The following is a 17,681-nucleotide window of genomic DNA, read 5'->3' on the forward strand; positions in this document are numbered from 1 at the left end:
TTTTTCATGATCAGTCCAAACCCAGATGCGGTTAAGCAGCTACTTGTGTATCTCCATACACAGTTTGGAGCCACTCCCCGAAGTCAATAATCCTCCAAATAAACTACATTTCTTAAAAGTATAATTTTCACTACATGACTGGAGGACGATGCTGAACATGTTACAAACAGAGGAGGAACAAGCAGTAGGAGGCAAACTAATAGTAAAGATCGCCACTAAAGTCGCTGGAAACAACACAAGAAATAAGTGTTTAGTAAACTTTAGGAAGTGTAGTTGGAAACACGTGACAGCAGAAAGTAAGCAGCTATTAACAGGAAATTAACAAGAAAATTGGGTTAGAGTAGGCCTGGGTCGAGATTCGATAAGTCAATTAACGGACGATAAATGAAAACTAAGTCGGTAGATTTTCCAGCGTCGATAAACGCGGAATGAAAAGAAGGGGGTGTATTATCTTGTCCTCCATTAAGTGTCTTTGACACAGTGCAACAAGTTAACCCGTGCAACACATGTAGTAGCAAAAATGGACAAAATGCTCACAAAACCATATACCACCGCACCAGAGTGGGAATAGTGATTATATATTTATTCTGAACTTTTATTTAAAAAGGTTCTAACTTGATTGTCAGTCAAGTAATGTATAACACTACGTCTGCCTACAAGTTCAATATTGAAGTGCAACTTTGTTTGTCAATCCTTTATTTAGCCATTTTATTTATTGTTTTTTTTTTGTTGTTGTGTATATTTGAGGGCCCCCAGGAACCCTCCTTAACCTATTTTATTGCTTTTGTTTTTTTTATTGTTATGTGTTTGTTTTATTTAACTTGAAGATATAAAAGTTTATATTTTTAAATTACAATGTTAAAATATATAAGAAATGCAAATTTATTGCATTTCAAAGGCTATACATGCATTATTATTATGTACTATCATTACATCAGTGGTTAATTTGGTCTCAAAAAATAATGGCAATATCGTTTATCTGCAATAATTTGTACGTCAATATATCCTCGGGCAAAATGTGTTATCGGCCCAGGCCTAGTTTAGAGAGAGGATAATATAACTATAGGGCTGCTCTGTTTCTCTTCAATGGCCACAAAGTATGTAATAAAAGAACATGGAAAAACTGTTTCAAATGTGTTGATATTGTTACTCAGTTAACAGCACTCACCATTAATATATACAACAATGACAGTTAATACATGTCATCGGTATTGGCTGATTTCACTCACGGAAGATTGGTAGTGGAATCGGCAACATAAACTCTGATTGGAACATCCCTATTTCTAACACATAAACAGGATATGTATAAACATTTTATTGCGGTTTTCATCAAATAAGTGACTCTTTTGTAAAGTGTACTCCTGCAGAAAGAAACTTCATAAAATGTATGTTGTAGTTCAAAGGATTGATATTTATGTACTGGTTTTAAAATAGCCTTATGAGAAATTCATAGTACATTTTTGACTCTGCCTCTTAAAAGAATAAGAATCAAAAATTGTTGGGAACTGGAAATGATACGAGGAATTGGAACCGGAATCATCCAAATTCAAACAATGGCCTACACAATACTCCTGGAGGTGGTAACTAATGGCTATTCCTTTTGCAATGTACTATCACTGAACATGAGGATTAAACAGGTAAAGTTGCTGACCTGTAGGCAGTTGCCAAGCCTATAATTTAGGTAAAGGGGGCTTTCAATGAAGCCTCCTTCACAAACGGTGTTCTCGATGAACTATAGTAACCTCATCAGCAAAGAACAGCTGCTTTCCATTACAAACATGGAGGCGGGAAGAAACGGCGAGACTAACAGAGACACAAGGACAGTTTGGGGGTTCTATGGAAAGAAATACAAATACCGAGGTTCAAGCAGTGGGGGTTTATATAGTTTATGGAGTAAAGTACCAAAAGCAATGCAATGCGTAAGCTGGTGAGGTCACACACGTAGAGAGAGGAGCTGCAGAATTACCTACAGAAACATATAAGAAACCACGTCCAGCTCATTGTGGAAAAATGTGAAGAGAGTGGGGTTATGTAGCCACAGTGTGGGATTCCTTGTTCTGGTGCAGACTAGCTATTTAGTGGTTCGGTTTGAATACTAACTGATGTAGTCATCAAACAGGCTTAACCAATAAGGCTAGATTCTCGATAACAATTCAACCAAGTGTATTGTCTTTTTAATGCATTTTTGGATTGTTTAAGAGTCATCTTTAGCATAAATCCTTAAGCAGATTTGCTGTGACTGCAAAAAAAACCAAAAAACTCTTCTACACACACGCACAAATTCCTTACACACACTGCTTTGGATTTGGACCACTTTTGCTGAATGAAAAAACTCCAGAAGAGAACTTAACTTGCCTCATCTGTGTAAATGCAAAAGGCAACATCAACTCACCTATGATCTAGCTATGGAAATTAATTTGAATGGTGTAGCACAGTGATGCAATTTGTAATTTGAAGAAATATCTTTAGAATAATTTGAGTGCAAGGTTGAAAGGTTGAACTGTGGAGGTTGCAGTCTTTGTTTTAGTGTATTTGGAAAAAAATCAAAGGTTGTCTGTACTGTCACTAAAAAAAACGACTAAAAAAACAAACATTGTCACAGATGGTATAATGGGCCGTGTGCAGCCTCAGCAGAGGGCAAACAACAGCAAACAAAACAACAATTGTTGAACTGGCATCAGCTGACCTACAGTGAAGAGAGCTGACCCCCATAACAGTTGATTGAATCACCAGCCTTTGGAGAAACTGTGTCACTCCATGTTGCATCCAACTACTTAACAGCCATGGCTACTAGGCAAGGAATGGTAACCATGGTGATGTACTGTCAAAGTGGAAGTGGAGTAAGAGAACACGGCCACCAAAAGCACAATAGAGCTTCTGTTAGCAGACACTCCACACAATCAGCAGACTGAGGAGTAGGGAGGTAACAGTTGGCAGCTTGAGGACCAAAGTAATGGATACAAGGCATGGATGAAAGGAACTAGGAGAATAATATTGCAGCTCAGGCCATAAAGTCTCCTTACTGTGGCGGATTATATGAGGTGTCAAGCTTGCAATCAACCTAAGCAAGTGTACACAATACATATTGTTGCAGGTTGCACAACAGCAATTCAAAACTTTGGCAAACCCAACATTAGTTACATTATTACACATCACAAAGTTTTCATCTGTAATTTCTCCCACAAGATGCATCAGGCCCTTTGAGTCCAAGAGTCACAAACTTCAACTAAAACATTACGTATCTTCTGCTTTGAACCACATACAGTAAATGCTGCGATTAATACCACAATTCAATTAATGGCTAAGTATCCTATAGTTACTGAGTGCGTGGTCTACAAAAGCCATTAACTACCAGTACCTGGTTAGTGGCAAGTCACAAGAAACATTGGCATTAATAGCTGAAGCTATAGGCAACTTCTTGGTAGGGTTGGATGATTATGGCAAAAATAATCACAATTATTTTGAGTAATATTGAAATCACGATTATCAACACGAGTATTCATTATTTTGAAAATATGAGTATTTTTGTACGACCTAAACTCAAATTTGAAAAACAACACAACATAAATAAAAAAATTAAAAAAAACAAGTAAAAAAATATAAAAGTACCATAATTTTTTAACCACAAGTCGATGAGCGGGTCTATTCAGGTCTATTTTCAGACAAAAGGCACATTGAAGGTCATATTTTGATGCTTTTTTTCTACATTTAAAACACTTCCTTGTGGTCTACATAATGTAATGGTGGTTCTTTGATCAAAACTTTGGCTAGATTTTATTTTACAGACCATCTTCAAGCCACTCTTTGACTGTCTCTTTAGGATGCGCCGCTTTGTGGGCGGTCTTATTATTATTTGTGGTTTCACTTCGACAATGTCTTCTCCCCATCACATTTGTTGTACCGATAGTATTTTGCGTTTCCATAGAGAGTCTACCGACAGATATAAGTTAGAACTGTACACTACTTTATATAAAAAATGGCAGCAGTGGAAGATGAATGCCCCACAACAAGAGAATAGAGAAAAAGAAGGAGCTTATTGACCTACGGTGCGGGCTACAATAGCGGGCGTGTGCAAAGTTTCAGGACTTACGCAGATCCCAAATATGCAACAGCAGGAAACAATAGGTAAGAAAAGCTGGTTTTGTACAAAACCCAAAACCAGTGAAGTTGGCATGTTGTGTAAATCGTAAATAAAAACAGAATATAATGATTTGCAAACCTTTTCAACTTATATTCAATTGAATAGACTGCAAAGACAAGATATTTAATGTTCGAACTGAAAAAAAACATTTTTTTGCAAATAATCATTAATTTTAACTTTAATGGCAGCAACACATTGGAAACAAGTTGGCACAGGGGCATTTTTACCACTGTGTTACATGGCCTTTCCTTTTAACAACACTCAGTAAACGTTTAGGAACTGAAGAGACCAATTTTTGAAGCTTTTCAGGTGGAATTCTTTCCCATTCTTGCTTGATGTGCAGCTTAGGTTGTTCAACAGTCCGGGGTTTCTGTTGTCGTATTTTACGCTTCATAATACGCCACACATTTTCAATGGGAGACAGGTCTGGACAACAGGCCAGTCTAGTACCCGCACTCTTTTACTACGAAGCCACACTGTTGTAACACGTGGCAACACATGTTGCTCCAAAACCTGTATGTACCTTTCAGCATTAATGGTGCCTTCACATATGTGTAAGTTACCCATGCCTTGGGCACTAATACACCCCCATAATATCACAGATGCTGGCTTTTGAACTTTGCGCCTAGGACAGTCCGATGAGCTCGGGCCCAGAGAAGCCGGCAGCGTTTCTGGGTGTTGTTGATAAATGGCTTTTGCTTTGCATAGTAGAGTTTTAACTTGCACTTAAGAGATGTAGCGACAAACTGTAGTTACTGACAGTGGTTTTCTGAAGTGTTCCTGAGTCCATGTGGTGTAATCCTTTACACACTGATGTTGGTTTTTGATGCAGTACCGCCTGAAGGATCAAAGGTCATGGGCATTCAATGTTGGTTTTCAGCCTTGCTGCTAATGTGCAGTGATTTCTCCAGATTCTCTGAACCTGTTGATGATATTACGGATCGTAGATGGTGAAATCCCTCAATTCCTTGCAATAGCTCGTTGAGAAATGTTGTTCTTAAACTGTTGGGCAATTAGCTCACGCATTTGTTCACAAAGTGGTGACCCTCGCCCCATCCTTGTTTGTGAATGACTGAGCATTTCATGGAAACTGCTTTTATACCCAATCATGGCACCCACCTGTTCCCAATTAGCCTGTTCAACCCAAAGTGGTCGTTTTGGTAGTTGTTAGCTTTGTAAAGGGTATTTCGACAAGTAAACAGTACAGTAGGTACTTGATTTATATATATGTAATGCCCATAAGGGTATTCTAGTAGAATATGCAGAGATAAGATGTGTCAATATCAAAATATTACTTGAAACATTTTTTTGGCAGCAACAAAGTGGCCATTTGGGTAGATATTTGCTCTAAAAAGGGTATTTCAATAAGTAAACAGTACAGTAGGTACTTGATTTTGATATATGTAATGCTCATAAGGGTATTCTAGTAAAATACGCGTGTGTAAATACGGGATGTGTAAATATCAAAATATTACGTCGAATCACTTTTTGTCAGGCAATATTACATTTAATGACAATTTTACATTAATGATTACATCCAAAACACGTTGAACATATTTATTATGTACAAGAAGAAATAACAGTTACAATTGTGTGTATCTTCCAAACAAGAAAGAGGTTTCATCACATCAACATCAAACTAACAATAGGCCTTTAAATCTCATTAATCCCACAGAAGAGGCAAACTGTCCTTTCCTGGACACGATAAAGTTTTAAATGTCAAACACGTAGCGATACAATAACCACGGAGATAAAGTGTTTGCCTTACACCTAGTAATCCGCTGTGGACACGCCAAGCCAAAAATGCAGGTTCAGCGAGCGCTTTAAGCCCCCGCGAAGGAAATACATTTTTGGCAGGCATTCACATTTTGCCACAACACACATGGGGGAAAGTCCTAGTTGGAAATACAGCCGAATTAACTCCTGAACTGCCATTTTCACACAGACCTCAATCCATCCGCACGCATCCAATGCTTTCTCGTGCGCACGAGAAACTTTTGCGTTCGCACGAGATAGTTTCTTGTGCGCACGAGATACATATCTAAAAAAAAATGTTTTTAAATTTCCCCGCCAAATTTTTTTCCCCCCATGTCCCTTTAGGGGCTTTGTATGTATGCCCTGGCACACGATTTATCATAATTTCATGGCCTAAGTAAAAAACTTTTTTCACTTTTATACTGAAATAAATACACCTAAAATGCATTAAATAAAAATATAGAAAAATACATTTACATATGCATAAAAATGTGTTTTCTTTTGTATTATTTTTATAATGAATTAAGTAATGTTTATAACAACCTTTTTCCAAAACAGAATTTAGAATGTGAGCTATAACAGGATAATGCATACATTTATCATTTGTTTTCAAAACGGTTACACAAAAGTGGGACCCCAAAACTTTAATGTGGGACCCCATTTTCATGACTCGATGGGGTCCCTGGGACCACATTGTGAAAATTCTTAGCGCCAACACTGTGTAATGCACCGAAAATCCATTAAGCAGTGCGGCTTCGCTTCGTAGTTTCCCTAAGTCGCACTAAAACATTTTCACAGATTTGTGAGCACTGTGTGTATTGTTCTATATTCTCAATGAAACATCAAAGTTTTGGGCTTGCTTTCTAACCTGTACTTACAAGTGTTTTTTATTGAACAGGCTTCAACCTGCAGTTTACACGTATTTCTTATGTGTGACTGCCATCTACTGATCACACTTATCATTACACCATGTACCAAATAAAATTGCTTCGAGGTCAGTAAGCACAATTAGAATTCATCTGTACATTAAGCACACCGAGTTATAAGGCGCACTGTCTATTAAGAAAATTAAAGGATTTTAAGAGCACCTTACAGCAGTGGTCCCCAACCACCGGGCCGTGGCCCGGTACCGGTCCGTGGACCGATTGGTAACGGGCCGCACAAGAAATGTTTTATTAAATCAACATAAAAAACACAATATATACATTATATATCAATATAGATCAATACAGTCTGCAGGGATACACTCCGTAAGCACACATGATTGGATTTCTTTATGACAAAAAAAAAAAAAAAATAATTAATTAAAAAAATATATATATAATATATATTACATTAACGTGTAAATTATATGGCCTTACTTTTTTTGTTGAGTTTAGTGATTATTGATTAAATATACTCGCGCTGTGTCAAATAAAATGCAGCAAACATGGTGAGATCCCAAACTTCTAGAAGACAGGGTCTTTCTTTCACTCATACACTGACCTGTTTGTTTCACCGTTACAAGCTCAGGAAGTTAGGCCCATTAATAATTTTTTTCAATTAGGATATTTTTATGATTGTGAAAAACAAAAATCTAAATCAAGATTACAATTTCATTAACTGTCCTGCCCCCGATTTTTGACAACTCCATGAGATGGCAATAACTGCATTTGAACTATTTTGAATGGTAAGCATCCAGCAGCTTTATCTACCTCTGCATGCGCTTTAAAATGTTGGCTGTGCCACTCAGCTCAGCTGTTATTTAAGACACATGCATGTTAGTAGTATTACAACATTGGTTTCTGTACATGCTCTGTTATGCAATATACTTTTTAATAAATTTTAATGACAGAGAGCTACACTTTCCTTTTCGGTTTCTCGGGCAATCTAAATGATAAAGTTTAAAACATTTAGTTGTTATATACAAATAGTTTTCAGATTTCAGAACTAACATATAATTCTCTCTAATTATTTACCAATTCCAACTAAGTGTCCCATACTTTTTGTGGTTTACATAAATATTAGCCCTTGCTATAATATATATGGCAATACTTGCAGACCAAAACCTCTAGATTACCTATAAAGTATTTACCATTACATTTTAATGTTTAGCACTAGTAGTCAGTTGTATTAGTCCCAATATGACATTGGTTTACTGGAAGCTGTCACTAATAATACACACAAAACTTATTTGCTTCTCAACACTGAAACAAATGAGTCTACTTGTCACTTTCAATTTATTTAATTTAAATTAAACATTTTGTCACAATCTAGGATTTTCTAGCACCAGACAAATAATACAATCACAATATTCTGATTATTTAGAAAGAGAAACCCCCCAGAATGTATTGTTTTGTCATCAGTGACTGACAATTAGAATGTTTTGTCACTATACTTGAGGGATGTTTTAGTGTCACCCAAGAATAATTTGGATTAAAAAAAAAACTACTGAGGGTAAACAAAGAGCAGTCTCATTTGACTGTCATTGAACTACACAAACAGCTGACACACCTCACTATCCTGGTGTAGAGTCTGATGACACCCAGGAAAACACCCATTTCCTCTTGAATGGACTGTGACATTATGTTAGGAGGAAGATGCCCTTTCTGACACTGACCGACTTGCACAAGCAGTACATGAGATTGCATAACACTGAGCTTTTTGAGATTAGAGAGAGATTAGAATACAACGGTTTACAAAGATGGTAAATGGCTACCAATATGGTAGGATAGAAATTGTGATAAGATTACTGCTGTGGTAATTAATTGAATACATCTAGATCAACAGTGATGCAGTAATTACTCTCATGTGGTATGTTACACTTATTAGGAAATGTTAGTTGATGTAAGTGCAACAGTGTTTTGAACAGCATTTGCTAGTTTATTAGATGGCATGATTACACAAAAACTACATACAACTATCCCATGAAAATGGTGTAGCTAGATGACCCTTGTCAAGGAAAAACATGTAAAACTTTGGTCCAAATCTGGATTTGAAGTGCAAATATAAATACATAGGAGTTTGTTTTTACCCTTACTGATTAACAAGTTCTGAATTTCTATTCGTAACATATCGTCACTTTAAACAGCCAAAAAGGAGTCAACAAGCTGACAAACGAAAAAAAACAACCCAAAACAAATAAAGCCCTTGAGAAATTTATCATCACTTTTTATGATAGCATCCCATGTGTTTATTCCTAAAGTCAGAGAAATTTCACATAAAGAGAGGACATAGTACTGTAACTGTATGAACATTCTCAATGATTATTATTATGCCCGTTCGTAGGTGTTTGACAAAATATCGATATGGCAAACCATCGCAATATTTAACGTTACTATAATTATCGAATAGCACACTCAAGCCACCACATACTACGGCTGGAACCTTTTTGCAATGATTTAAATCATGATTAATAGAACCTTCTACTTTGATTTTGGTTAGTGTATGATTACTCCACTCTGAAATCAGTTTATGCTCTAAATATTTGTATAATTTTGTAATTGAAAAGTAACTGAAAAGCACATGCACAGATGAACAATTAAGGAGTATTTCTTGAAACAATGGGATTGAAAATACATCAGATAGAATGAAAATGCTTTGCAAAAAAAAAATTAAAAGACCAAATTTTCCTTAAAAATGAGAAAATAAATAATTACTTTTATTTCTTTCCAGGAAAATCATTTTGAATACTGTGGTGTGTAGGCATGTGTAATAATAACTGTCACATTTTGAAAACGTTTTTTTTTTTTTTTATTATGCAATAAAACTATAGTGTTAAGTTATTTTACAAACCTTTCCATATTGTGTAACATTTGTAAATTGTTCTGTTAAGGACAACTGCTTGATGGCTTGTTGTTGGGAGCTTATAAGTAGCTTGACTCTCTCTCTGTTTTGTGACATGCATTGTTTATATCCGGTAACAAGATGCTGCTTTCTACGATGTCGTCCTTATTGAAGGCAAACTATGCCCACACAACTGACAACAAATTCCTTTTTGGTACACGCTACTGGCGTTGTACTGACGGCTCAGTGTTTGTGTTTTACTCCATGACGCTTCTGTTTAGTGGACTGGATGGGACAGTGTCACATGACATGACTACTTCTTCTGCTGCTCTTCTGGCAGCTTTGACACTTAACGACATCCGGCGGCCAGGGGTTGTGCTGATTGTTCAGCCACCAATACGATTTTTTTTTTAAAGTACACTGCCATTGCCGATTAATGCCTTTAAATGCCGATCACAAACGGTGATCCCCAATGGTTAGTTAATTTTGTATTCATTCATCCCTGGTTTGAAAGTCTGTATGTCAGTTATGATTATTTTTCGACTAATCGCCCAGCCCTATCACATATCTTTTTTATCTGCCGCTATAAACTTCTTTCAGCTTTCCTCTTCATTGAGTCAAGTCAGTGTCTTACATGTTACATTGACAATTTCTCGCGCCTCCAAATAAGGACATTTTCGACATACTGACCGGTCATGTGCCTCAGGTTCTCCTTCTCTGTACTTTTTACCTTCTTTTTTGAGAAACCCTGTAACTGGTGGGCTTGAATCCATGCTGCCAAATCTTCTATGACTCTAGTTTTATAGTAGCACTATAAGGTTTTACCAGTTTGTACCTTTGGCCCACTGCAGCAAACACAGATGTAGGGCCTACTGTATGGGGTCAAGGAGTTTAAAGACAGGCTCCTGAAATAACCAGTCTATGTGCGGAAGACATGCCCCCCTTCGATTTTACTGTATGAATCTATCTTGCCAAGTATCTCTCACTCATTCGCTCTAGAAAGCACTAGCTTATGTCTGGGAGGCAGTTTCCTGTTTGCAAAAGAAGCAGGAGAGATTTCCTCTGAGCGGCTGCATGCTGGACATAGCGTTCTGCCTTCGCACAATCACAGGAACCCAGGGGGCAGCCTAGACGGCCTAGTTACTCCTTGCAGACACGGATACACAACCAGGCACCACTTTCACCCTCAAGGTTTGCTCAATGCTCGCCCAAATACATAAACACTTACATGCTATTCACTCAGACGGAGGGATGGACACTTTTAGAGCATGAAAGTAATACACTCTCTCTCTTACACACACAGTCATGCGCACGTGTCTGGTTTATGCATCACATTTCTTTCAGCTTTAATTTACAGCTGGTTCACTGTGCGAATTAATATTATGGCTATACCAGCTGCACTACCTCTCCAAATCCTCAATGAACATTATTAGGCAGACTATTGGTCCTGTTCATTGATGTCCATAAAACAAACAAAAGAGCAAATCATGTTTCTGAATGTGTGCTTATAATTGAAAAGATCTGCAGACTTACTGCAAATATATTTTTTTGAACAGTTCTCTTAAATTCTTGGCTTTTTTGTACGGCATTAAACCAGACAAATGGAATACAAATCTGATGGAGATAAAGAGCCAATAGCCTATTCTCCATCATTTTAAAAACAACAATGATGTTCTGGCAAATCTGTCACAGCAACAGGACATATGCCCCAATCAGCAATACAAACAGAAAGTGATAAATTACTAATATGAGCCTTTCACAGGTTTTATGTTTAAGGTTGGTAGACAGACACATCAAAAACAACCTACAGTGAGACAAAAGCATGCACAGAATGTGTTATATCAGCACATACGCAGCTTGAATTATTGGTGCAGTTTTCTAAGAGCCACAAACTCAGAGGACCAAATACCTCACAAACCATCGGGCTGTTGCATTGTCTAACTTAGAAGAAAAGACTGGTTGATTATCTGGAATGCGCTAATTGTGAAATTCAGTCAGTATTGCTGATTGTGCCAGACTTGCAGTCAAAAGGTAACTGTTGTTTGGATTAGAACAGGGTTGTCGAACTCATTTTCATTGTGGACCACATCGCAGTCATGGCTACCCTCAAAGGGCTGTTTGTAACAATGAATAAGTTATTAATATAAATGTAGGGATTACCTTAATGATACTATTACACAATTGCCTATGCATTTGATAACAGTATAGTTTTTACGTAAACTGTAAAAATAAATCTGTAGATTTTGTTGGTAGCTGACATTTTATTGTAAGATTTCCTGTGGTTTTTACACATTTACTGTTAATGGAAAAATATACTACAGTTTTTGAAGGTAAAATTCTGGCAACTGAGCTGCCAGTTTTTTATCTAATACACTGTAATTTTTACAGTGTACAATTTGATGGATAACTTGCTTTAAAGTCATAATGCAAGCAGATGTTTGAGTATGTATTTTTATTTTAACGAAATAAACGTTTTAAATTCATAATGATACAATATTAATATTATTAGATCATATTAATGTTTAAAAGCTATGAAATTGTCTGTATGTAGTACATGTATTTTACAATTTTTTTCTGTCAAGTACTTTGACACATATTTCCAGGCTTTTGCTGGCCACATAAAATGATGTGGTGGGCCCCGGGATTTAAGTTTGACATCTGTGTGTTAGAATGTAAACAGACAATGTTCATATAGCTTAGATAAATAACCATACAGTATTTGTATCAGCTAAGATCTAAACACGAGAATATAAATTACACTCTATGAAGAAGTCAATAAGTTTCCCAATAATGTGCTGGAAGAAGACTGTTTCTGACCCCTTTCCCACAGAGTAATGAGCAACACAAACTCTTTGTTTGAAAAGAGCCAGGTATATTTTGCTACTTTACTGTATTTATGCTTCTGGGTTCACATTTGAGTCCTATTTTTTAAAGATTTTCACTCAGATTTTTGTTGGCCTTGTTATGCTCACATTTGGTGACAGCGTATCTGGTGTTTTGGAGTGGTGGTCGGCATTCCCTCAGGACTATGACCTAGACCAATATCTCTGGCGATCTTGTTAGTCCTCGACCGCGTTCACACTTAACCAAACGAACCATACCAGCCAAGCTACAGATAAAGTCTGTTTAAACCGGATTCTTAATGCTCTGGTTGCCAGGTTACAGCCATAAATATGACACCAGTCACCTCCTGTTGCCTAAATTATATGATGAAGTCAGTAAGTTTCCCAGTAATGTGCTGGAAGAAGACTGTTTCTGACCCCTTTCTCACATAGCAATGAGCAACACAAACTCTTTGTTTGTAAGGAGCCAGGTATATTTTGCTACTTTACTGTATCTATGCTTCTGGGTTCACGTTTGAGTCTTATTTTTTAAAGATTCTCATTTAGCTTTTTGGTGCGGTGGTCGGCATTTACTCAGGACTATGACTAAGACCAATCTTTCTAGCGGTCTCTATAGATGATACTCGAAACTGATTTTCCCGGTTGTTCGATAAGAAAAGAACCGAGTCCTCGGACTCGAATACCCGTTATCGAGACCACTATAGTAAAGAAAAAGAGTTGGTTCTTTATTCGAATCCCTGGGAACGAATCCCATCCCGACCAGAAATGCCCAGTGGGACATCACAAGAAATTACGTCACGTAGGTCAGTCATTAGGCGCAGATAGCGAAAGCAGGAAAAAAATGGACTGGAAAAAGCGCTCCAAGGTGTAATAAAGTTCAAAACAAAAGGTATAATCCAATGAATAACTTTACTGAGAGATTTGAGCAGGGTACAAACACATGACGAACACTTTTACGACCAACCGGAAACATAGCAACCAGGCTAGCAACACACCTCCTTTACGGCAGTTGTCGCAACGTTCTTAAAGCAACCGCAGCACATACATACTGTGTGTGTATATATATATATATATATATATATATATATATATATATATATATACACACACAACATATATGACATGATCTCCCTATTTTAACTTTTGTTTTTCTTTCCTTGTGAACAAAACAAAATCACACTGTATATGTGTTGTCTGTCTAATTATAAATAATGCAGACGAGGCGTATTGGCTGAGTTCTTGACGTTTACTTTCACAGCGTGCTCATAACCTCATTCTTAGCTGTCGGGTGGCGACATGCAACAACACTTTTCGGGGCTACCGCGCATGCTCGTCACTCCCGTTACATGCTGGGTAGTGTAGTTGTTATATTCCCTAGCTCATAACATCACATCTTTCCCCCTATAAAGAAATAATGTTAACTCAATAAAGTGTATTTCTTATTTTAGCTTTAACTTTTCATTTTTTAGCATTGTAACCACATTTGCAAACAACTTTTCTCTTCATAGAATTTTCTTTCAATAAAGAAATAAAGTGCAAAAATGTCAAAGCATCATAACAAACAGTTATGTCAAATAGAAGCAGAAGTGCACTTTTTGGAGAGCTGTATTATTTTCAGTTTTGTGCCCAAGGGACTGATTTTATTTAACACTATATTATTATTTATACACCTATAGTGATCACAGAGACAGGTTGTTTTTGTGTTACTGTATATATTTGGGGCGGCATGGCGTAGTGGGTAGAGCAACCGTGCCAGAAACCTGAGGGTTGCAGGTTCGCTCCCCGCCCCTTACCATCCAAAATCGCTGCCGTTGTGTCCTTGGGCGGGACACTTCACCCTTTGCCCCCGGTGCCACTCACACCGGTGAACTGAATGATAGGTGGTGGTCGGAGGGGCCGTTGGCGCAAATTGCAGCCACGCTTCCGTCAGTCTACCCCAGGGCAGCTGTGGCTATGAAAGTAGCTTACCACCACCAGGTGTGAATGATTGATGGGTTCTACATGTAAAGCGACTTTGGGTACTTAGAAAAGCGCTATATAAATCCCAGTTATAATAATAATAATAATATTTGTTTTTCTGAAAAATCCCACTTAATATACTTTGGGTAACAACAGTCAATATTTATTTATTTTATTTTATTTTTTTAGGGGGGTAACCGTCAATATTTTTTTTATTTATTACATTTTATTTTTTTCTTATATAATAAAAGTGAGCTTTTGTTGAACCAAATATTGTGTGTTTTTTTCCATATACAACAACCTATCTGGACTCGATAAGAGAATCGATAAGGAATCGGTTCGATAAGAGGATTCGATAATAGGCTCGAACTCGATAATTTCTTATCAAACATCATCCCTAGCGGTCTCGTTAGTCCATGACTGCATCCACACTTAACCAAACGAACCATACCAGCCAAGCTACAGATAAAGTCTGTTTAAACCGGATTCTTAATGCTCCGGTTGCCAGGTTACAGCCATTAATATGACACCAGCCACCTCCTGTTGCCTCCATCCATCTGGTCTTGCCAATGAGGTGTTGGCTGGTTGACTTTAACTTCTGACAGGAGTTAGGAATGCAAAAGCCTGTATTCCACACTTGCGTGTCCGGTTTTGAATAATCCTATCATCTTCAGGACAACACTGTGCAATGAATAGACATATTTTAAGATTCTAAACTGGCAACCATTAGAAGCACATTCATAAAAGACAGTTTCTTGTCTGTGTTCATGTGACACTCATTTTACAGCCCCATAGCGAGAACTGATTGTATGAAAGTAAGCCATGAAAGAAACAGCATATGTTGTATTATTGGGTTAATGCAAGGAGCTATTGCTAATGAGTGTAAATGACGTACACTGCAATACTTGCCTGCCAACTGTTTGATTGGCGAGCTGCTTCATGCGATTGAACTGCTTCTTCATTTTCGCCGTTCCAGTCGCGTCCTCCGAAGTGCACACTTGGAAAAAGGTGGATTTTGGATTGGCATGAAGTTCACACAGCCTCTCCCTGTTTCAACTCTACCAGCTGTCGCTGTGACAGGGGAAACATGCGCTAGCCATTGAGCCCAAAGCCAATTAATGTTGGTGTTGCAGCCTGCTAGCTCTTAAGTTAGCCTTTCCGAAGTGGAAGTGTCTTCAGAGAAGTGCGACGGCATGGTCCGCCAACTTGCTTTTCTTGATACCGGTATGTCCGTACATGAAAGCCCCAAAGTGGTCAGCCGTGGCAAACTTTACCGACTCCAACAGTCTTTCATCACTCTTTACGGCCGGACAGCCACGGTCGACGAGCCGCTAGCCGACAAGCTAATGTTGGGTAATCCCTCCAAGCGCTTTCTCTCTGTGGAGAAAGGAGAGTGGACAGCAGCTCGGGCGCGAGGGAGGGAGGGAGAGACACTCATTGACAGTAAGAGAGGGAGCGAAAAACCGGAAGTCGAGGGAAACCGGAAGTTATTGTTTTACTTAGGATCGGTGTACTTTTTCAAATCAGTCTTATTTGTTATGGTTATTACTAGTAGTTGCTCAGTTTCATAAAATTATAGTTTAAACTACTAATACTATTGTATATTATAATACTTTAAAATTGTATTTTCTCTCACTATTTTTTAGACTATGATATGGTTCCCAATTAGGCTGATTGATGTTTTTTGATTGATTGATTGAGACTTGATTGCACAGTAAAGTACATATTCCGTACAATTGACCACTAAATGGTAACACCCGAATACGTTTTTCAACTTGTTTAAGTCGGGGTCCACGTATAGGCCTGTCCAAACCTTTTTCCTCCGACGGCCACATCCTTATATATATATATATATATACACATACTTGTCCAGCGTGTACACCGCCTTCCGCTGGAGCCGGTCCCAGCTCCCAGCTCCAGCACCACTGTGACCCCGAGAGGGACAAGCGGTAGGAAATGGACGGATGGATGTGTGTGTATGTATATATGTATATATATATATATATATATGTATATATATATATATATATATATATATATATATATATATATATATATATATATATATATACAAACATGTGTATATATATGTATATATATATATATATATGTGTGTGTGTATACATATATATATATATATATATATATATATATATATATATATATATATATATATATATATATGATTATATATGTGTATATATGTATATATGTGTATATGTACATATATGTATATTTGTATATACATATATATATATATATATATATATATATATATATATATATATATATATATATATTTGTATATATATATATATATATATATATATATGTATGTGTGGGAAAAAAATCACAAGACTATTTCATCTCTACAGGCCTGTTTCATGAGAGGGGGTACCCTCAATCATCAAGAGATTTTAATGGGAGCATTCGCATACCATGGTTTATATAGGGCACAGAGTGGGTGGGTACAGGCTGGCCTAGGGGCGTGGTGATTGGCTCATGTGTTACCTAGGAGGTGTTTCCGTCTATGGCGGCATGTTGTTACAATTTCGCTGCGCTTGTTGAGGGATGACAGGTCTGGACGGTAAATAATAAACAGTTTCTCTTTCAAGCATAGGTTGCATCTTTTATTACCACTATTGTAAGATGTGCTGGATGCAAGAATTTGCCATGTTATTGAATATTCAACATTATTGTCTTTGAGGTCCCAAATGTGTTTGCTGAGTTCTGTGGTATTTCGCAGGTTTTTGTTCCTGAAAGAAGCCTTGTGATTGTTCCATCTGGTTTTGAATTCTCCCTCGGTTAATCCTACATATGTGTCGGATGTGTTAATGTCCTTGCGTATTACCTTAGATTGGTAGACAACTGATGTTTGTAAGCACCCCCCGTTGAGAGGGCAATCAGGTTTCTTTCGACAGTTACATCCTTTGTTGGTTTTGGAGTCGCTCTGTCTGGGGGTCGACGGCTCATTTGCAATTGTTTTGTTGTGGTTTGAGATGATTTGTCGTATATTGTTCATGCAGCTGTAGCTCAATTTAATGTTGTTCTTGTTGAATACTTTTTTAGGGTGTTGTCTTTGGGAAAGTGTTTGTCAATCAGATTGAGGAATTTGTGTCCAATGTTCGTTGAGACGTTTTTGCTGTATGGGGGGTTGTACCAGATGATGTCGTTTCGTTTTCTGTTCTTTTTTGGCTGGTTTCCTGGCGTGGGTTCAT

General features: G+C 37.4%; 1 protein-coding gene across 11 annotated transcripts in view; it reads right to left on the reverse strand.

The window, feature by feature from the left end:
• Positions 1-15,881, reverse strand: part of arhgap17a (Rho GTPase activating protein 17a) — a 44,183-nt gene extending 28,302 nt beyond the window's left edge. For 10 of the 11 annotated variants that reach the window (XM_072914074.1, XM_061967423.2, XM_061967422.2 and 7 more), the window contains exon 1: positions 15,373-15,881. In XM_072914074.1, the coding sequence (XP_072770175.1) occupies positions 15,373-15,425 (53 nt within the window). In that variant the 5' untranslated portion in view covers positions 15,426-15,881. Of the gene's footprint in view, positions 1-15,358 lie in introns of all 11 variants that reach the window. The other variant, XM_061967424.2, reaches the window with a different exon arrangement.
• Between the last annotated feature and the right edge of the window lie 1,800 nt (positions 15,882-17,681).

The sequence above is a fragment of the Nerophis lumbriciformis genome, linkage group LG11, assembly GCF_033978685.3.
Source record: "Nerophis lumbriciformis linkage group LG11, RoL_Nlum_v2.1, whole genome shotgun sequence".
Taxonomy (NCBI): domain Eukaryota; kingdom Metazoa; phylum Chordata; class Actinopteri; order Syngnathiformes; family Syngnathidae; genus Nerophis; species Nerophis lumbriciformis.